General features: G+C 38.0%; 1 protein-coding gene across 1 annotated transcript; it reads left to right on the top strand.

Annotated features, from left to right (window-relative positions):
• The first annotated feature begins 476 nt into the window (after positions 1-476).
• On the top strand, positions 477-19378 carry Cldn16 (claudin 16). Its single transcript, XM_052159076.1, has 5 exons — positions 477-605; positions 11364-11466; positions 14762-14926; positions 18068-18259; positions 19245-19378. Exons 1-5 carry the CDS (start codon positions 492-494, stop codon positions 19376-19378), a joined length of 708 nt encoding a protein of 235 aa, XP_052015036.1. The 5' UTR covers positions 477-491.
• Positions 19379-22404: the final 3026 nt, after the last annotated feature.

Below are 22404 nucleotides of genomic sequence, written 5' to 3'. Positions count from 1 at the left end.
CAACCATACAACCACCTTCCAAGGGGGAGGAGAACAGCTCCCTCTCCCAAGGGCCTGAGAGAGATCAGTTTACAGGCTCCAGCCCTGCCTAGGATCCTTCCCCCGTCCTCCATCTTGTTACAGCCACAGGCCTCTGCGACTATCATTTCACATTAGCACACAGCCAGGGCTGTTTCTCCCACGCACCATGATATGCTCAGTTCATGCCCTGCCCTGGCTCCCGATTGGGAGCCTGGCCGCTGGGTAGTGACCTCCAGGACCCTCGCTCTGGTACAACCTGCTTATATAATTCTTTTTGCAATTTAAGGTGCCTGCAAGAGGTGTGCGAGGAAACGTAAAAGACTGGGCACTATCATCCCCAGGTACCAGCAACTGAGGCCGATAGCAACAGAAGCCAATAGCATCAGAAGCCAATAGCATCAGAAGCCAATAGCATTCCAGCTGAACTGGCATCTGCCCATGTGTCCCTTCCCAACAGGCTGCTAGTTACCATGAAGAATCTTCTTCAGTACGCTGCCTGCTTCTTGGCCCTTTTCTCCACTGGGTTTTTGATCTTGGCTACCTGGACGGACTGTTGGATGGTGAACGCCGATGACTCTCTGGAGGTAAGAGGCCAGAAACCTCAATTTTGCTGTGAGATTTACAGCCAAACACAGACTTCAGTGCTGCCGGACAATGGCAGCAAAGATAGCCAGCAAGGGAGTAAACTGATCCTTAATGAATCTTAACACTGTTAGCTTATTTAACCCTGACACTAATCTATGAAGTGAGTACTGTTGTCCCATTTCACAGATGAGGTAATTAAATTATCTATTTTTCTAAGGTAACATTTTCAAAATTATGTAATGCCTGCCACAGAATGTTCCAGGAGTTCACTGCTTCCCTTACTACATATCATGCAGAGTCTTGGTAGAGTCATAACCTTTCTTTTTAACATAAGTGTGTTAACCTTGATGGCAGAATCCAGAGTTCTGTTAGACATTTTAAAGCTAATCAGCTGAGGAGTGTTGAGCAGTTGGACTCTGGGAAAGCCGTTCTAAAAGACAGCTAATAATCCCAGGCCTTAGGGAGAGTGAAATCAAAAGTATATAGAACCTACAGGGCTGGTGTGTCAATGGGGGATGTATGACTGTAAATGGGAGAAAACACTCAGGCCAAAAGTCTTCCAAGAGCACCTCAGCGCTCAGGAACCGGCATGGACTTAAGAACTCCAGTTTTAATAACGGGTTATACAGCAGGACTGCTGCTCATGAGGGAGGGACACTGGGTGAACTTACACTTGAGAATGCAATGCAAGTCAATGATAAAAATTTAAAAGGTGAAGTTCATAATCTTTTGCTGTGGAAATAATAGAGATAGGAGTCAGACAGAGCTGAACAAGATTCAAATCTTCAGAATTATCTGCTGTTCCTATGTAAGGCTGAGAAAAATGCAAGTCAGATAAAGATCATGGAGTGAGCAATTCAGAGGAGTCAAAGACAGCTCTATCTCTTCGAAATAGCTTGAGTGAATGGTCTCCACACACTAACGCTGTAGTATCTAGGAAGGTTAAGGAAGATCTGAGGAGGCAGGAAGCTTGCCATCTTTATTATAACTCTGTTTACAAATTCCCAAGTTGTAGTAGAAGTGAAACTCACAATTTTAGTATCTTGTTCTGGAATCTTTTGCAATTTCTGTGTGTGTGTGTGTGTGTGTGTGTGTGTGTGTGCTTAAATTTCCTCTGACTCCTACATAACATTTTAAAGGTAATGGAGTTATAAATTCCTTTGTAATGCTGAGAGTTTATATTTCTAAAAACTGTTACTGAATGGAAGTACTCTGGATTATCTGTTTTGCAGTGAGTCTGGGGATGGGACTCATCTAAGCAATAATGCATATATATATTCATTATATTATTATTTATATATAAATCTAAAACTGTGCCCCTTGCACAGTGCTCAGGGAAAGTGTGGCTCAAACCCTGTGAAGCCATTAGTTTCTCATTATCCAGGCTGCCAGTCAGAAGTGATCAATATAAAATAATGTTGCACTTGAGCACACTTTAAATTGAGTTTTCAAAAATGTTTTTTTAAAAAAATATGTAAAAACCTATCCAATGTCATTGGTTAAATATTTTCTAAGACAGCTTGAAAGTCTTCTTGCTTCAAGTGACAGTTGTCACTCAGTCAAGGAATAGAGTTTTAAGAAGAGCCGGGCTTGCTGAGAGGGTAGGAACCTCAGCCTGAAGCACCATGTTCCTTTTATTTTAGCTTCTCAATCAATTTGCTTCCAAACAGCACAAGAAAATCACTAGTTGAGATGAATGAAATGAATACTAAAAATTATTCACTTTAAATAAATTCTTCCTAACCTCACACAGATATTTTCTTTGTCCATTTTCTTTGGTTAGTCGGTTATTCTCAATACATCCCAACTGCAGTTTGCCTTCTCTCAGCTCCTCCCAGTCTACCACACCCTGTCTCCTAAACCCACTGATCCTTTTCCTCCCTTCAGAAAAGAGCAAGCCTCCTAGAGATATTAACTGGACATAGCAAAACAAGATGCAGTCAGACTAGACATAAACTCTCATATTAAGGCTGGATGAGGCAATTGGAATAGGAGAAAAAGAGCCCCAAGAACAGGCAAAAGAATCAGAGACAGTCCCACTCCCACTGCTAGGAGTCTCACAGAAACACCAAGCTCAGCAAACACAGCCTGCTTGCAGAAGAGCTAGGTCACGCCAATGCAGACTCTGTGATTGCAGCTTCACTCTCTGATTCCCTATGATCCCTACTTAGTTGATTCTGTGGGCCATGTTCTTCTGGCCAAGCCCTCTGGCTCCTACAATTTTCCTCTTCCTCAGGGGTTCCCTGAACAACAAGTGGAGAGAATCAATAAAGGCCTCCAATTTGGGTGCTCTCTCTGCCTAAGGTTTGGCTATGAGTCTCCTCACCTGTAATACCTTGTCTATTTCATCTCGGTGAAATGTGTTCTCCAAAAAGCCTGCTTGTGGAAACTATCCTGTAAGCATTAACCCCCTCCTGCCACTTCTCTTTGAACAATCTCCATCAATATGTTTTAAAAGGACATCAATCTGTTATAATAATTTCTTTAATTAGGATAAAAATTTATTATTTTGTGCAAAAGATTGAAGGTTTTCATAATCACTGGCCCTTTTTTAGGCTCTTTTGCATGTCACCCCTATCTACATTAGCAATTCACTTTCCTTAAACAATTGTTGGGGGAAAAGTAAATGAAATAAAAATGTGTAAATAACAACATTTGAAGAGGCAGAATTATTCTGGCTCAGATCTTTGTTAATATAAGCATATAGGTTGGAAAATTGGTTCTTTGGTTGAGTTCCACTTGGCAAATATGTAGAATGTAGGTCACAAAGAAACACTGTGCCTACAACACTAAAAGAGGCAAGGAAAAAGAAGGAGTGCATCTTGTCATTCAGGAAGGGACATTGAGTGCATAAAAAAATGATGAGCATGAACTATAACAAATGACACAGATCAGTTCATATTTGAGGAGTAAATGAGCAGAATATCACTAGAGCAGAGATGATAAAGCTGTCATTCTCCATTAGGCGTATTGAAATAGGTCTCATCGAAGAAAGGGCTGTCAAGCTAAGCCTCCAAATGATGCAATTTCAAAGGGTAGAAATGGCAGCAGGGAGTTTGGATGAAAAGACACTGAGTCAGAGAGAGAGAGAGAGAGAGAGAGAGAGAGAGAGAGAGAGAGAGAGAGAGAGGTTCTTGGGTTTTTAAAAGGATATAACTCAAAGGAAGAGGAATAAAGAATTCAGATACTCTAGCATTTCACTTTCTTTGAACAATTCTTGGGAAAAGCAACTGCAATAAAAATACATAAATAAAGCATTCTTAGGTTTTACTACCATATACCTGCCTTGAGGAGTAAAATCCTTTGTATTTAGTAGGGGTATTGAAAGAGAAAGACACACACACACACACACACACACACACAGAGAGAGAGAGAGAGAGAGAGAGAGAGAGAGAGAGAGAGAGAGAGCACCTTGAGAGCACCCTTAGTGGGCATGACCCTAAATAATAGGCTGAGCAGCTCTCCTGTCCTCACTGTCCTTGAGTCTGTTGCTCCTGGGAAGATTTGGGTGCTCAAGAGAATGGGTTGGACGTTTTTAAAGACAGTGGGTAATCAGCTCTTAGTCCATGTTAACTGACTTCTCTGGGGGTGGTGGAGGGGGCTCACATCCTATGTCTTCTATTCTCTTCCCTCAAGTGTAAGAAGGAATTTGATTCAGTTGCACTTTTATCACCTCTAACTTTACCATCAGGGTGCTCTGAGTGCCTCAAACCCCTGAGCAATGGCTACTTGTTGAGGGATCAAGGACGCTCACAGCTTCCCAAGAGAAAAACTTCCACTGGGAGTTTCATAGGAATGTGCATTCACTTCATTCTTGTTCCGTATACTCACCCTCCTGTCCTCAAGCTTGTCACCATCTCCCTTTACCTCCCCCTTTACCTCTCCCTCCCTCCTTCCTCCTTTCCTTTATGTTCTTATTCTTCTCTTCCAACCCCCTTCTCTTTGTTCTTCTCTCCTCTCACCCCACAAACACTCCTTAGCACCCACAGTATGGCTGTCACAATGGTGGGTTCCTGGTTATGTGAGTTGTATATTCTGAAACATCTTGAGGTGATTCTCAGTATAGTAAAGGATGCAAATTGGTGAACACACAGCCACAGTTCAGTGTCTCAAGTCCTATGCCTGCAGGTGAGCAATCATAAGTAGACATCTTACTCTGTCTTTGGTAACTAGTGGAGTCTTCCTAGAAGTTACTGCTAGACTAAGATTTGAAAATCAAGTGAATAAACAGAAGCAAAGAACCAAACTAATAAGTGTACAGAGATATAGGCATGATTGTGCTGTATGTTCACTGTATTATAGATATTTTCTGATGTAGACAGGAAATTATAGGGGCTAGGTAATCAAAGGCTTAAAGTATTATGCAAAATATAGGTCCAACCCCATAGGCAAGAATGAGACAAATACATACATGCCTTTTAGAAATTTCAGCCTTTCTGGCTGCTCTTGGTGGGTGGCTCAAGGGGGTAAAATGATATGAAGAGACATTTTAAAGGACATTTGCATAAACGAGGAGGAAAAATGCTCGTGTAAATGATAGTGTTAGTAAGCCTAGAACAGTGCAGATAGAAATGGGAAACTAACTCAGATGGGTGGGGGTGAGTGATTGCCTGCATCCAGAAGGTTATAGGGAGAGGGAAGCCAAGAATAAAGCCACCTCACTGACTTGGGGTGACTTGTGAAATCACTCATCCAGTGGTCAAATGGAAATGGGAATTTCTATACTAAACTCCCTGGAGCATGCTCCCTGGAACAGTTTAGTAGTAGTAGTAGTAGTAGTAGTAGTAGTAGTAGTAGTAGTAGTAGCAGTAGCAGTAGTAGTAGTAGTAGTAGTAGTAGTTTTGTTTGTCTATTTTTCCTAGTTTAGCTTAGCAAGGTGGCAGAAACTGTTCGTCAGTGAGGAAGTATATAGACTATACCTTAATCCAGAGGCTCCTGGCTAAATTTCATTTGTCTCCCCTATACAAGGAGAATGGTAATGCATATGACCTAGCTTTCTGTGAGAATTGAATGATCTTGTGTACACCAAGTATTAACCACAGCACCTGGTGAACAGGAATCAGCCAATAAATGTCAGATATATTATGATTAATTCATAGTCCATTGTTTTGTTTTGTTCTGGGGGAGGAAGTGACATTTTGTATAATGCACACCAATTTGAGAGATTGACGAATGAAGTTCCGGTCTTATTTTTGCTATCGATCCTCTTAGAGAAATGTTGTTTATTTCTCTGGGCAATGATTTGACCAGCTTTGTACTCGTGAGTGATTATTGCTTGACTCAAGGAGCAGAAAATGGAGTCCCAGAGCAGGAGTTATCTATCTACCAGTGGACTCTCACAATGCACTAGGGTTAGGAGGCTTAATCACATTATTATGACACTAACTAGCTTGTAGGATATGTAGTTATTTATTTTTCTTGCAGGGGTAGAAACAATACTTACTTATGAGCGTTGCTGGCCTCTCCATTATTAGAAGGGAAAAAATGTTTGCTTAGGATGATTCAATTTCCAGTTAATTTTTTGTTAATTATTTCCTGGAAATTGCTATACTCTGAGCACCATTATGATTAAATTTTTATTACCTCAAAAGAAGGTTGTTCACAGTAGAATTTATTTTATCCTCATAATCAGGTTTTCTCCTAGGATTTCTATTTGCCTTACTCATGCTATAATTCTCTCAGACATAGAGTATGTATTAAGATTATTGTGTATAATATGTGCTCTGATTATTTATGTACCAATTTTTGGTTCTGTTTGATTTTAAGTTCTTTTAGCAAACATTTGAGACTGTGAGTGGACTCCAATTTGTCTCATGATTTCTTACTGCACCGAGGTCCATGTCACAGGAGCTTAGGATGCATTCAGGCACATGAATTCATGGAGAAGTTGTTACAGTATTTTCCATGCTGCTGAAAGAATGAACAAAAGATGATCTTTGAAGATTCATGTTAAACCCTGAATAAGAAGTATGATATAGTGACATAAGTGACCATCTTTTAAAAGGCCTGATCTCATACCTTGCTACAATATAAAGAATTAATACATGCATTTGACCATCTTTTTAATTAGAAAAAAATTAAAAAAATATCTAACCCCCTAAAGTGTTTAATAAAACTAGTGAAAATGTGCACTTGGTCTAAATGGTGAGGCTTTTCTGCTTTGTTCTTTAAAGAGAAAAGCTTTTATAAAGAAAGGCAAAGGCATATGATCATTATTGAAATACAATTTGTGACCTCTGACCTGGGTCAGTTAGCACTACTGACTGTGATGCTCTGCTCTCTTATGACAGCATTGTAATGCATTCAACAAGAGAATTATATCAAAATCTAAGTGTTTACATAGGTTCTGCAGTGTATGTCAAGTCCTTTAGCCACAAGAGTTCTGGTGGCCAGTGTTGTAGAAGACAGAAGTCTTAAGGGGCAACTGCTTTGAGATTCCAAATAGACAATTCCAGGATTAAGTACTAGTTTATGACACTACAGCTCCCTGAGGAGAGTCTTTATTGATATGACTTCTAAGAGATTTTAGAGTGATGTCAGGGCAGTATAAACTCTCCATTTTGAATAGTTATTCCAGCTCATGGAATTTGTAATTGTTTGATTCTGCTTAAAAGCACATGCGCACGCAGGCATTATGGTCCATCTTTGTAACGCCAGAGCTCATGAGTTTGAGACCTGAGAATTGATACAGGTTCTAGGGTAGTTTGGGCTACTGATTCTCTGTTGCATGTAACCAGGAGAAAAAAATTAATTAATAACTGAACATACAGACATTTGAAGCAAAAATTCATAGTGTCATATTGACCACATTACACTTCAAATCAAAGCAGAGTTTATGTGGATTGACAAAAAATCTATAGACTTTGTCTCCAATAAGTAACTTTTGAGCATCTATTGTTTATCAAGATGGGGGATGATGAAATCCTTAAAGCAGAGAGCCATATCTACCCTGCTTGCTGCTGTATTCTCAGCATTAATTGGCATACAATTTAAAACTCGACAAGCATTCAGTGACACAGATAAGAATATAGTGTTGAAGACAAATTCCTGTCGCATCACACGTTGGAGAAGACAAACTTCTGCTAGAAAGAGTGTAGAGAGATGTCTTACAGAAGAAGGAATGCCTTTGAAATGAGTTCCAGGTAGAAATTTAACAAGTTAAGAGCAAGAACATTGTTTTTAGTAGACAAGGTTTGAATAGCTCAGTGACCTGTATGTGCATGTATGAAGTGGTCTTTGCAGGGGTAGTGAGTGATATAGTGAAAACATCCACATCTAGATGCAAGCAGACACTCTGTGGCTAAGGGTTATCATCCATTAAGAGATCAGGAGACAAAGGTGACTAAGTAGACAAGGGAAGAAGGAAAGCCAGGTGTCTGGATTGTCTGTGTTATCTCTCTACTTGGAGTATCAGCGAGCAGTCAGGAGATGTGCTTTAGGCTTTGTTGATGTTTTGGAAAACTTGTGTGGGGAATGATCCATGTCTCACTCTCTGGTGAAATGACATCACTGGAATATAAATCCCTTCAATATTGCTGGCTGTGTTATTCATACACATCCCAATTGCATGCTAAAAAACAAACAAGCAAAAACCTCAAAATTAGAATTTTCTATTTTAAATGGCTCTGTGAGATTAAAATTATGAGTTCTCGTTTTACAGTTTTTGCCCTTTCAGAAAGGTTAGCCACACTGCTTAAGCACTAGTTAGCCTTTAAAGAACCTTATTAAGACTTCCAAGAACTTCCGTTGGCTTGCCTTGCAAAACAGTTCCTAATAAGCCATTTTTATCACAGGCAGCAAGGTTGACCAAAAGCAATAGATTATAACATGGGGGACTTTCCGAAAATGACAACTTAAAAATCTTTTAACCTTGTATTTTGTGCACAAAGGCACCTTTAAGGGTGTCTACAGTAAGTGCTGTATTAAACACAGAAGTTGAGTTAATTACAGCCACTCGTCTCACGTATCTTAGCTGAGTGTGAATACCAAGCGATTTAATAGTGTGCCCCTGGGCATTAATACCTAATGAAATTGGATTCCTTGTTTCCTCTAATGACCTCATTGCTTTTTGAAATATGGTCATGGCAGGTAAATGATCAATAGCCTTGAAATTGACACCCATTTCGTCTGGACCATAGCGGAATATCCTTGTTATTAAGGACTGTGTATGAGTTACATCATGTATAGCAGGAATGGTCACTGATTGTAATGTAACAAGAACAAGAAAATATGAACCATCATTGTTTGATTAGAGAGCCACGGTGCACCATTCTAACTAGGATAAACTGGATTTATGAGCTGAGAGACCGAGGACATGGGTACTAACCAACCCTGCTTTTCTTCATAGTATAGTGGATCTATATGTACCCTAAGTTTATCAGTTTCCTAAGACTGCCATATCAAATGACCAGAAGAAAATTATTCTCTCATAGTCCTGAAGGCCCGAACTTTAAGATCAAGATCTCTGCAAGGTTCCATTCATTGTCTCTGATGCTCCAGGAAGAACTGCTCTGCTCCTTCCAGATTCTCGTGACTGTGGGTTGTCCATGACTTGTGACTGTGTGACTCCCAACACTCCAGTGGACCTATGGCCCCATTCCCATCTGCCTGTGCTTTTTCCTTGTGAAAATATCATGATCTATTAGTTCAGAATCCCCTTGTACAGCTGATGTGATGCCCTCTTCTCAGGCCTGTAACTCAGGTGTATCTACAAACAGGGCCATAGCCACAGGTTCTGGAGATTAAGATGGGCTTGAGACTTTCAGAAGGCTGTCATTCATTTCATTTTGTCCTTAATTTTTATCACCATCACTTTTAGTGAAATCCAGTGTGCCAGTACTTAAGTCATGGTATTTAGAAAGTTACCATCATTTTCATTTAAACTAATAATTTATAGTATAATAGCAATTTTTAATATTTTAAACCACCCTGTCATTTTCTTCCTTATACAGATGAGGAGACTGAAATTCAAATCAGGGAAGATCTTGCCAAAGGTTATTACATAGCCATTAAAAATGTCAATCCGTGTTTTAAATTATGATCACATGTGTGTATGTATGTGCATATCTTGCTTTGAAAATCAATGTGTCAGGCAGGTTATATAAGATGGATTTTCCTCATTAGAGTTTTGACCTCTGTATTTTTCTAGGGCTGATAATCTTCCATAAAATCAAGAGCATTATTTTCAGATTTAACAGTAGGGATAGTCCGCCAAAGTGGTGATTTAAATAATAAGAGCCTAGGCATGAGAATTGAGTTAGGACCACGTCACTGAAGGTTGTCTTCCAACATCCAAGTACCAAGTACAAGATACCTTAGCCTGAGATAGAGTTCTGAAATGAGTTGTAAGTACACCATGAGCAAGACTTGGGGATACACACATGGATGGCTTCGTTGGAGCCTTGTCTTCTGCATTATTATTGACTGTGCTGTAATAGTATTTTTCCTTCCTCATGCCTCTGTTTTCTTGTTTGTAAATAGATGATAGCAGTTCATGAATGATCTCTAAGAAACAAATGACATAATAACATACTTAGATGGCAGGTAGTTCAAAGTATAGACTCAATATAATGGGTAATAATTACCAATTGCAAATATTTTACATGCAAGGCAATGATGAGAGTATCAGGAGCGAGTCGGCAAGCCCCAAATATAGCATAAGGGATTCGGAGCACTCATGTTACTATGTTCATGTTAATATGATTTTCTCTTTGAAAAGTGTTTTATTCTCCTTCCCCCTCCCTCTGGACAATGATGTAACACCTCTCCCTTTGCAACTCTTTCCTACTCTACTATCTTATTTTTTCTTTGGGTATGGGGTTTAAAAATTGACTTTCCACAATAACTGGGAAGATTTTCTAAGCTAGCTTCAGATTTCCAAGGTAATGAAATCTGTCATTGAGTCTGAAGAAACAATGATATTGCCTCCGCTCCATATTCATGAGCTCTGTCAAAAATATTTGAAACTATTGTTTTCTGAGATGTTTACTATTGCTTTTAAAAAGGTTGTAGTGACTTACAGCCCACCAATAAAGGATTAGAATGATCAAGACACTGGTACCTTTTTAGCTCTAAGTGGACATCGTCATCTGCATGCCAATTCCAAGCTTTCCAACTGTCTAATTATATTAGATTACTTCTCAGTCCCTTTACGCTCCTGTCATAACTTAAAGGTTTGTAATATGTCAGTATAGCAGAGAGAAAGACAATTGGAGATGCTCCGTCATTTATTGCTGCCCCTTTTCATTTATTGGTTTTCTTTGCTAATTTTAAATTTATGAACCTCATATAAAACAGCATTTTTCTTCATGAAAGTCAATGTCTGTAATGAAGATGAATTAATGTGCACTGCTGATAGACTTGAGACATTAACATTATCATCTATTGTTTTATAGATTTATTTATGAGTAAATGTTAGCACAGGGAAGTGAAATGGATCGCCTTTCTGTTGAAGCATGACTCAATGACAGAAGAATACATTCAGTTCTGGTTTTATCCCTCTCAACAATGACTTATTTTTCCACAAGCCCCTTCCAATCATGAAGTAAATTTACTTCTTGGCCCAGAAAGCCTTTAATTGTCAGTGTCTAAGAGAATGTATCCTACTGTCATTGCTTTATATAAGTAGACTTCTATCTATGCTTGTAACCACTATACTTTATCAAAACAAAACAAACATAGCTGAGTGTTCATTTGACTAAGAGGAAATGGAGTCGATTTTGCAAGGTGTTTTACATGGTGTCTTTTCCAACTTCCAGGTGAGCACTAAATGCAGAGGCCTGTGGTGGGAGTGTGTCACAAACGCTTTTGATGGGATTCGAACCTGTGATGAGTATGACTCCATATATGCAGAACATCCCTGTATGTATACTGTAAACCTTTCTGTTTGCCAGGAAGAGTGTGCCAAGATATACTGAGCTCAGATATCCATTTGTCTGTTGTGTGGTGTTAAGGTTTTTAATGTGAAGTGTTGGCAATTAGAATTGGGTATCATTTTTGAAATGTGAATTGAAATATATTGTATTATATTTCACCTTTCCTCCTGATTTTTCAAATTCCTTTATAGTAAAAGTATTGTCACAAGGGACCGTACAAAATACCTTATTCATAGTAGGCTAATAGTAAATATTTCAATAATTGGAAACTTACCCTTTGGTATTGTGATTTTATCAATAGAATTGATAGGCTACACGAATAGCATTCATTGATGTGTTTCAACTGTGACTTAGCTAAAGTAGAAAGGTTACTACTCTTTTTTCATTTGAAGATTTCCTAAGATAGAGTAACAAAGGCAGAGAGGGAGAGAGAGAGAGAGAGAGAGAGAGAGAGAGAGAGAGAGAGAGAGAGAGAGAGAGAGAGAGAGAGAGAGAATATGGGATCCATAGGTGAGAACGCCCGCACATGTGAGGAATCATTAGCCTCAATGTTGGAGACAACTCCTTCATCTTTCTCTCATTTAGCTCTCAATCCCACCTAGATATTAGCAAAGCCATGTGCCTTTAAATAAGGCAATCTTTTAAATTAACAATCCATTGTTAATACCCTCAACCCTTCTTCACAGCACTGACTTATTTATTTACTTAGACCTTTGAACCATACCAAGAAATACCAGTCATGCTATTAAAAGAAAATGCTTTTATGCTTTTCAAAGCCAGTGATGGGTGCTAGTGCCACACAGCATCAAGATAAATTAAAAGGGGGTCCTGTGGAATGTGCCTTTCCCCCAAGACATCTATTTTTAGTTCAGAAAAAAACACACTATAAAACAAAAACAATCTTCAAATCATCTTCATCTGCAATTTGGGAGTTCGGTGTCTGAGATAATTTTTGCCAAAATTTATAAGGACTTTTAATTAAATTTTTGCTTAGAAATTTTTACAACTTTCCATTTTCCTCACTATATTCAGCTCATTCTATCTACACACACACACACACACACACACACACACAAGATATCCTGATTTGATGAAAAGGATAAAATATATGCCTGGTTCTCATTGTCTTTTATAAATGTAATGTGTAGACCAAGCTAGAAAATAAACTTTATTTATTTATTTTCTTATTTCTTTGTTTACTTATTTCTGTATGTATATGTGCGGGCATGGCATGCCCAGGTGCAATTGTGGAAGTCAGAAAATCAGTTCTTTCCTTCTTCCTGGGTTCTGGAATTTGAACTCAGATCTTCTGGCTTGGGAACAGAACTTTTTGTGCTGAGTCATCTTCTGGGTTTAGGAAGTCAAACAAAAGTTAAAGTTTTTGAAATGTAAATATTGCTATACACAGTCACAGAAGAAGAACTGGAACTATTCGTTAGGGAAACAAATGTCGATATTTTAATATGCTCCTGTTAAGGCTTCACCTGTACTATCCCATTTGTCCATTGTTTTTACATATTGCTTTCAAATAGTAAAGAACTTTCTTTTGTATGTAAACATACATTTAGAGACAACAATAATAAGGATGTGTTCTAGAAAACAATATATCTCTAGGTCCTCTTAGTTACAAGGCTAGTTCCAAGGTGTAGAGATTTCAGTTTATTTTCTACTAAATTCATAGAACCAATGTAGATAACATTTGCGATTTCTCCTGTATACCCAGGGTGTGTGGCATCTAATAGATATTTGTGCTATGGAGCTTCTTTTCTTAAAAGTAGTTTGAGCAACTCCAAGTAAGGATGCCAACTCTGTTCTGAAGTCAGAATTCAACCCTTGGAAAGAAGAAATTCTTCTATAAGTTACTTGAGCATTTTGCTTGTAACAGATCTGCCCTCCTGGAACCAGTCTGAAAATGGGGCTCAAGTCCTAGGGCTTCATAGAAACCGTCCATCTGAAACAGAACATGTAAGCCTCTATAGGAAGAGGAAAGCAGCGCCAACATAGATATGCATGAGTATCTCATCCTGACAGCATTAATGACTTTGGGTGTGCCAAAGTTTGCTCATTAGTAGAAATCCCACTTATGTATTGAATATTGAATTAAAGAAAAATTAAAACAATCTAGTATATAAAGTTTAATCTTCATAATGTTTCTTTTATATTATTTTTGGAAAATATATGTATACATTTGATTTTTTAGAAATAATGACAATTTTTAGATAGATATTCCAAGACTTAGGATAAATACATACTCATGTATTGATAATTGTCTTGGTTTCTATTATAGTTGCTGTGAGAACAAGTTCTGAAAAAAATACTGTAGAGGAGAAAAAGCTTTCTTTCGGCTCACAGTTAAAGGGTTCAGCCCATGGTGGCAGGAAAGTCAAAGTAACAGGGACTTGAAGCAGCTGCTCACATTGGGAAGCAGAGAAGGGTGAATGCTGCGGTCAGACCACTTTATCCTTTCTAATATAGACCATGACCCAAGCCCAGGGAACAGCACTACACACTTTTAGCATGGGATTTTCCATCTCAATTTATTTAATTGATGAATGCTTCACAGGCATGCCTAGAAGTCTAACAATCCCTTGAAGATATGTCTAGGGTCTGTATCCTAGGTGCTTCTCGATCCTATCATATGGACAATTAGCAGTAACATCATAATAATACATGGACCTATACAGTGTATTCACCTGCTGATAAGATAGGAAGAATTTCAAACATTAAATTATTTTCTTCTGCAAGTGTATCATAAATCTTAACATTTTGAACAGGAAAAATTGCCTATATTTCTCACAAACATAAGCCAGAATTTTATCTTCTCATTGAAAAAAAAAACATAAAACCAAGAATGTCCCAGACTATTATGAAAATAAAATATAATTAGTATATAATGAAAGAAAGATACATCAATATTTTCTATGACCTAGGTAATATAACAGTAGTTCATACTCTATGATATAATTTTCTTTCTTTTTAGTATTTTGTGTCAAACCCCAATCCTTCTTCTGTAGAACTCTGTGTAACTGCCATTCGGAGTTTTAATTTCACAACTATAGTTGCATTATGATAGTTTTGAATTTCATGAGAAATTATAGCCACCCATATTGAAGCTTGTATAGATATAAATTGTGAATTCTATGTATGGCCTTATGTTGTTGTGTCTAATCTTGTCTTCTCTGACCTTCCTGAGGGAGTTAACATGTCTGTTCCTCCTCCTTTCCCCATTCCTCCTCTGTCTCATCCTCCTCCACCCCTGCTCTGACTCCATGGTCTCGCAGTGAAGCTGGTGGTGACACGAGCACTGATGATCACAGCTGACATTCTAGCTGGCTTTGGATTCATCACGCTTCTCCTTGGTCTTGACTGTGTGAAGTTCCTACCCGATGAGCCACACATTAAAGTCCGCCTCTGCTTTGTTGCAGGGACCACGTTACTCATTGCAGGTACTGGGCTTGCTTTATTTTATTCAATAACCCTGAGTCCCTAATCATCCTCAGGTTGTGCTGCACAAATTTATCATGTCTCCTCATTTAAGACAGTCTATCCACATCCTTCTTCCTAACAGTGTACGGCTCTTATATATACCAATGAGTTTATTTAACGAGCAATATATACATTTTTATAGAAAAGATCTTGAAGATCACAGAATACTTTTTTATAAATCAATAAACAAAAATTTAAATTACTGAAGGAAAAAAATCCTTGTGGGTCTTACAAAAGAGATCATCAAATTAAGTGACTTAAGATACCTAAAGGCTGAAACCATTATCTGCAATTACTCTGCCATACACAGAATTTTAAAACATGCATTCTGTTTTGTAGTTTTTTTAAAAAAAAGGTTTTGCCAAATTAGTTGGTAAATGTAACAATGTTATAAAAAGGGATGGTAACATATCTTTTTTTGTAATGGTTACATGTTTGAATACCTTAGATGAACAATTAGACTTATAAATCCAAATAATATTTAAAATAGATATTACCAATTCTCCAGAAATTGGTGACATACACTGTCCTGAGAGCATAAATATTTTTCAAGACACCCTCTCAACATATTTTATTGTCTCCTGGTTTTCACTTTTCTCTTTTAGATCTGGCCTATGTTATACAATATTTTACTTAAAATAGTGGAACCAATGTGTTATCATTACAAGTGAGTCAATCTTTGCAGAGGGTAAGCTGTGGGCTTCAGTCAAATTGTGAAAGGAATGTCACTTCTTGGCCTATGCTCAAATGCTGTGGAACATGGTATAATGAGTGTTAGAAAAGACACAGTTTTTACATAAGATTTATCTCCCTTCCCCTGACCCCAGCATACTGAATTGCACTGTACTGGACACAATTTACATGTAGATACTGACCTCATTCATAAGATAACCCAATTTACATGTGAATGTTGACTGTATGTCTGAGACAGCATGTATCGCCGCAGTTAGGCTTGCTATTGTCATGATGAAACACCACAACCGAAAGCAAGTTGGAGAGGAAAGTGTTTATTCGACTTACACTTCCATATTATAATCCATCACTGAAGGAATTCAGGACAGGAGCTCAAACAGGGCAGGGAGTTGAATCAGGAGCTTATGCAGTGATTTGTTCATAATGGCTTACTTAGTCTGTTTTCTTAGAGAACCCAGGTCCACCAGTACAGAGAGGGCACCCCCACAATTGACTGGCTCCTCCTCTGTCACTCACTAAGAAAATCCCCCAATGGAGGAGTTAGGGAAAAGACGGAAGGAGCTGAAGGGGTTTGCAACCCCAAAGGAAGGACAACAGTATCAACCAAACAGACTCCCCAGAACTCCTAGGGACTAAACCACCAACCAAAGAGTACACATGGAGGTACCATGGCTCCAGGTGCATATGTAGCAGACAACTGCCTTATGTGGCATCAATGGGAGGGGAGGCCCTTGGCCCAATGGCAGTATCAATGCCCCGGTACAGGGGGATGCTAGGGCAGTGAGGCAGGAGTATGTGGGGGGGGGAGGGGGTGGTGAGCACTCTCAGAGAAATATGGAGGTGGGAGGATGGGATAGGGGATTTGTGGAGGGGAAACTGGGAAGGGGATGACATTTGAAATGTAAATAAATAAAATAACCAATAAAAATAAAAGAAAATAAAAAGGAGATGCCCCACAGATCTTATGGAGGAATTTTCTCATTTAAGTTTCTCACTTTCAGATGACTCTAGTTTCTGTAAAATTGACATAAAACTATTTAGCATAGCATCATTACATGTTGGAATTGATTTTGTATCTAGAACAGCATAGTGCACATGTGAGTGTTAACTGTGTATTCAGGACAACATTGTATGTGGCTATTGGCCATTTATCTGGGACAGCAGCACTTATATGAAAGTATCTGGGAAACACAAAATAGTTGTGTTCTTGGAACACAAAATAGTTTTAAACATCATGTACTTTGGATAAAAAAATTAATGGAGAAAGCCCAGTCTGTGGGGGTACATGCCTTTAATCTCAGCACGCAGGATGTAGGTGGATCTCACCAACCTAATCTACATAGTAAGTTCCAGGACTGACAGTGCTATGTAAAGAAACCCTATCTCAACAAAACAAACCAAGACAAGACAAAAATGAAAAAAATAAAACAAGACTGCCCCACAAAACTTAAAATAGAAGAAGATTAATGTAGGATAAAAAAAATGTTCTATGTTACTCATGTTTCCAAGGTACTTTGTTTTCAAATTTGTTTTCAATATTTTCACTTATAAAACTGTCATGAGCCATGTACGACATTCTGTTGAGGGGCAAGCCATATATATGATGGGAACCTCATGACATCATAATGGAGCTGATGATTTCTTTTACCTGGTAAGGCAGCAACTGTCATACCATTATAACATAAGGCATTACTCATAAATTTGTGGCAATGGTGACTCAGATAAAGACACACAACTTCAGCACATGCTTTATAATGGCAATGGATGGTATGTTGCAAGAGAGTATATTAAATAGAATATATTTTATCATTTTACTTTGCATTTGATCTCATCCAAAAGGCCGAGAAGTGGTATCATTTCACTTTAAAAAGCTGTTTTCTGTAAAGCATTGTACCCTATTACAGCAGACTCCTGTTGCTCATTGGTGCTACATTTCTTAACTGCATTGTTTTTCTCTTGATATTGACCTTAATTTCATATTGTTTTGTTCACTATAGCCTTGGGAGAAATGAGCCATGCTATTTTTATATGTGTGTGTGCGCATGTGCATGCCATGTAGCTCAGGTGTACAGCATGTCAACCACACGTATTTCTCTGTTAAGTGATAAATGGCTGTACAAAAATAACTTTGGAAAAATGGGAAAGGTGTAAAGAGATATATCATAGCGATTGTTTTAAAGTTTTACAAACAGATGAACACTGTGTTGTTTCATCTCAGGGCTTTGTTTTGTGGAGAAAAGCTGGAAGGCAATGGTAGAAGCTGTCCAAATGTCTATTGTCTATGAATCACCATAGCAATATTGCTGATTTATCTGGCACCGTGCACCTTTAACAGTAAGCAGATCCTTGTGACTTAAGCTTGGAGAATGCTCTGCATCATTCCTGACCCACCCCCATGTTTCCTTCAGGTACCCCAGGAATCATTGGTTCTGTGTGGTATGCTGTGGATGTTTATGTCGAACGCTCCTCTCTGATTTTACACAATATATTTCTCGGAATCCAATATAAATTTGGTTGGTCCTGCTGGCTTGGAATGTCTGGGTCTTTGGGTTGCTTTTTGTCAGGAGCACTCCTCACCTGCTGTTTGTACCTCTTCAAAGGTAAGGACAAAAGAGAAGACGGGTCCCTTTTTTACTGTCATCTTTCCCAATCCAAAGGTAACATGTCACAACAGACCAAGTAGCTCTGACACCCTTCGCATTTTCAGTTGTTCAAAGACAACTAAATGATCAACTTGGGAGCATTTACTCAGACTGATTCTTTAGTAATAGATATCAGTGGAAAAGGAAAGCCAGAGCTGCCTTTGTCCAGTATTCCAACATGCACTTGTAGTTTATGTACAATGATCATTGTCATGCATCTAAGTTCACTAAATCAACTAAGTTTATGTTTAGGGTTAAATGAACAACTTGGCTGAGAGCCACTCAATATTTGGTGGTAAAGAATGTAACATATGGTATTAGTTTTCTAAAAATCTACCTAAAATACTAAGATCTCTTCATAATAAAACAAAGGAAATTATTCACCACAATTTCAGTATAAAGATAATTTTCAGGTTGAAATACTCAGAACTTCATCTGAGATTTAGGAATCCTACATAATTCCAACAGAGATGCCTCTGTGTGCTGTGTGTGTGTGTCTGTGTCTGTGTGTGTGCACATGCATATATGTGAAAAAGAGAGTATGTATGTGCATGTGTGTGACTCTGGGTGCATGTATACAGGTCTTTGTGTGTATGAATGTATATATGCATCTGTATGTATTTGCATCCATATACACATGCATGTGAGAGTGTGTATGTGTCTGTGTGTGTGAAAAAAGAGTGCATGTGTCCATGTATATGACAGCATGTCTTTGTGTGTGTCAATGTGTGTTTATGTATATATATATGTGTATATATATATATATATGCATTCATGCATTTGTATGAATGTGTGTGTGCACATGCATGAACATGTCTGTGTACATTGGTGCATGCATATCCTTTTCTGTCTTGGAGAAGAATATATAAAAAGACTACTTTTTTCATTGTTGAAAGTTAGCTATGTTATATGTATTTTTTCTGCATTTATCTCTTTCAAACAGATATTGGGCCTGAGAGGAACTACCCTTATGCCATGAGGAAGCCCTATTCAACTGCAGGTGTATCCATGGCCAAGTCCTACAAGGCCCCTCGGACAGAGACAGCCAAAATGTATGCTGTAGACACCAGAGTATAAAATCTGCCAAGTATTAATCTGTGTTCCTGTATGTTTAATTACTCAATCAATATGTTCAAGTTAAAAAAATAAATGATCAACTTTGGAGCATTTATTTACATTTCTGATTCAAATTAATTAATTGCTGGTTCAATCAAAATGTTAGATTCTGCTGTCTTGTCTCCCACGACTCTCTCTCCTGCATCCCCAACAGTCTCCCTGTATTTTAAGTTGACACTGATAAAATTTAGAAACATGTTTTAGGTGTCTTTATTGCTTTTGGAGATTATGGCATAGTAATATTAAAGTGAAGTGATGCTTCAGAAACACAAAGCAATTTTAAGCAAGTCCAAGGTCCTAATTTTGAAGGGATAGAGAGGCTCTTAGCTCTCCGTGACTCAAAGCACAATTTTTTATTCTCTCAGGGAATTCATCAATAACTTGAAAGAAGGTTATTGTTCTAGATTTAAACTTGTATATCAAAATCTAACCTACTCAAATATTATTAAAATGGAAAAAAGAAAATATCAGTCTCGTGTACTCACTTCCAGTGGAAAGCTGCAAATGGGAACTTCCCCTTCACACTCTAAATGTCAATGGTGAATGCTAAATTAACATTGGAGTCATGGGCGATTTCTCCTCACTAATGCAAGAGATCAGGATATAATTTTTATTGCACTCCAAATCTGCCCATGCACTGATAGATTCTTGTTTTATTGTATAATAACTTGACCAGGGAGTCACTCACAGGTAGATTGAAAGTCCAAAATGCACTACATTAGAATTTACCTGTTAAGATGCCCACACATCTCCAGATGCTCAGAATCCAGCTGCTTAACACCAAGCATATTACAAAACAGAAAACAAATATTTATTCTAATATACCAGAGTTGTTCCTCAAATCTACTGAAGAAATTTCTCATAAAATATACACAGTCTGTTTTTAGGAAAATAAAGAAGAATATAAAAACATAAATTAGCCAGTGTAGACTCTAAGTGAGACACATGCGTACAATCAACTTGAATATTCTAACTTGTTGAGTTCTTGAAAAACCTAAAAAAAAAAAATAAATCTCAAATCACCCGATTTCTTCTAATTTAGGCAGATAGCATTAATACTCTTGTACTATCCTAAAAAATATAAAATAAACTAAAATTTATCTCTTTGTAGAAAAAAAGGGGAAGGGAAGTTGTGAATTTCTGGACCCCTCCATAGAAGTGTGAGAATTCTAGGTACTACACATCTGTATAACCAAAGGCCAGAGGAAGATGTCAGTTAGAATAGTTAATTCTCAAGCTGACATAATTTAAGATCATCTGGGAGTGGTTCTCAAAGAGGGGTGGTGTAGATCAGGTTGGCCTATGGGCAGGTCTGTTGGGGTTATGCTGACTCTATTGATGGAGATGGGAAGACCACTCACTGTGGGTGACTTCATTCCCTCAGCTGGGGCTCCTGGACTGCAAAAGAGATGAGAACCAAACTGAGCTCAAGCACGCATGCACTGATTGATTGGCTTCTGCTCTTGACTATGGATATCCTGTTTCTAGCTACTCCATGATCCTCAGTCTTTCTTTCCCTACAGTGATGCACAGCAAACTTGAATTTGGAGCCAAATAAACCCTCTAATAAACTCTTTTTTTTCAGGATACTTAATGACAGTAACAGAAATTGAAGCTATGGTATCAGGTGTTCTTTCTCCATCCTATTGCATTGGAGCAGGGTCTCTTGCAGAACTTGAAGCTGGTAACCAGAAAGTCTCATCAATCTCCCCATCTCCACCTCACACTACAACACTTCCTCACTGGGGATATAGACCTGTGCGACCAGTCCCAACCTTTTACTTGGATATTGAGGACTCAAACTCAGGTCCTCATGTTTGAGCAGCAAGTGCTCTTAGCCACTGAGCAGTCAGTCTCTCAGGCCTTCAACCTTGTCATTTTTGTTTTACTTTAATTTCTTTCACACTATCTATTGTGCTTTAGATGGTGTAAGAAGTATCCTGCAAGTCTTCTGAGGAAAGAACTGGAAATTAAAGAATTCTCTAGATTATGTATGGTTTTGAATTTTACGAATTTCATTTGTATGAAACTATTTCAGAGACTGGTCATAATTCATATGCATAATTATTTTAAATTTTTTTATTAATTAAAATCTTTTGTATGGCCTAGAAGTAATATCTGCATTTTGAATTTTGAAAGTTATTAGAAATATGTGTTCTTAATATACTACACTTAAGAAAACATCACAAAACTGAACATAAATTATTTTGTGTAGTTACAAAATTAACACACACATTAAATAGTTAAGTATTAATGTGACAGATTGGTTCCTCAAAATGCCAAGAAAGAAAAGGATAACATAGGCCTTTGTGTACATACATGATACTAATGACTCAGGCATGAAAACAGTCAAGAAGATGCTGAATTCTAGCATTCAGTTGTGGCTGCTCATCACAGTAGAAAGACTGGGATAAAACTGCAGTGCTTTTCACTTCTCTCTCCACAGCCACACACACTGAAAGTAGCCTTTTATCATTATACACTTATATATATATATATATATATATATATATATATATATATATACACTATAAGACAATGTAAACTACATAAAAATTGAGGATACATTTTATTTAAATTCTGTTTTGGAATTACTTTCATTATAACCAAATAACTGAGAAAAACCACAAAGAGAGGAGCATTGTTTATCTTGGTGTTGCTCCGTGTTTATAGGTGTCAGTCTATCCTCACAGTGAAAGCAAGTCAGAGCACAGAGCCTTCATCCTGACCAGTAAGCAAACACTAGAAGGAAGGATCCAAGACAAGATGTAGATGCCAAGGAAACTCCCCGAGGGACACAATCTCTGAGACACGCCCCTTGTGATCTTCCAACAACTCATCATCCAAATTGGTACACTTTGACAGGAAACATGAATGTTGCTTATACTCAGGTGAGGATGACATGGGTAACACAGGAAAATTTGTTCTTTCATCATCTGAAAAGAGGGATGTGTATGGGGTTTCAATAATATCCATTTTAAAATATC

The sequence above is a fragment of the Apodemus sylvaticus genome, chromosome 15 (genome assembly GCF_947179515.1).
Source record: "Apodemus sylvaticus chromosome 15, mApoSyl1.1, whole genome shotgun sequence".
NCBI lineage: Eukaryota > Metazoa > Chordata > Mammalia > Rodentia > Muridae > Apodemus > Apodemus sylvaticus.
This window is presented reverse-complemented; position numbering and strand designations above follow the sequence as displayed.

What these genes read in the sequence shown, in the direction of transcription:
- Cldn16 (XM_052159076.1), top strand. Translation starts at nt 492, where the DNA reads ATGAAGAATCTTCTTCAGTACGCTGCCTGCTTCTTGGCCCTTTTCTCC. An exon ending in ACGCCGATGACTCTCTGGAG is followed by an intron (nt 606 to 11,363) that starts GTAAGAGGCCAG and finishes TCCAACTTCCAG; the next exon opens with GTGAGCACTAAATGCAGAGG. An exon ending in GACCACGTTACTCATTGCAG is followed by an intron (nt 14,927 to 18,067) that starts GTACTGGGCTTG and finishes TGTTTCCTTCAG; the next exon opens with GTACCCCAGGAATCATTGGT.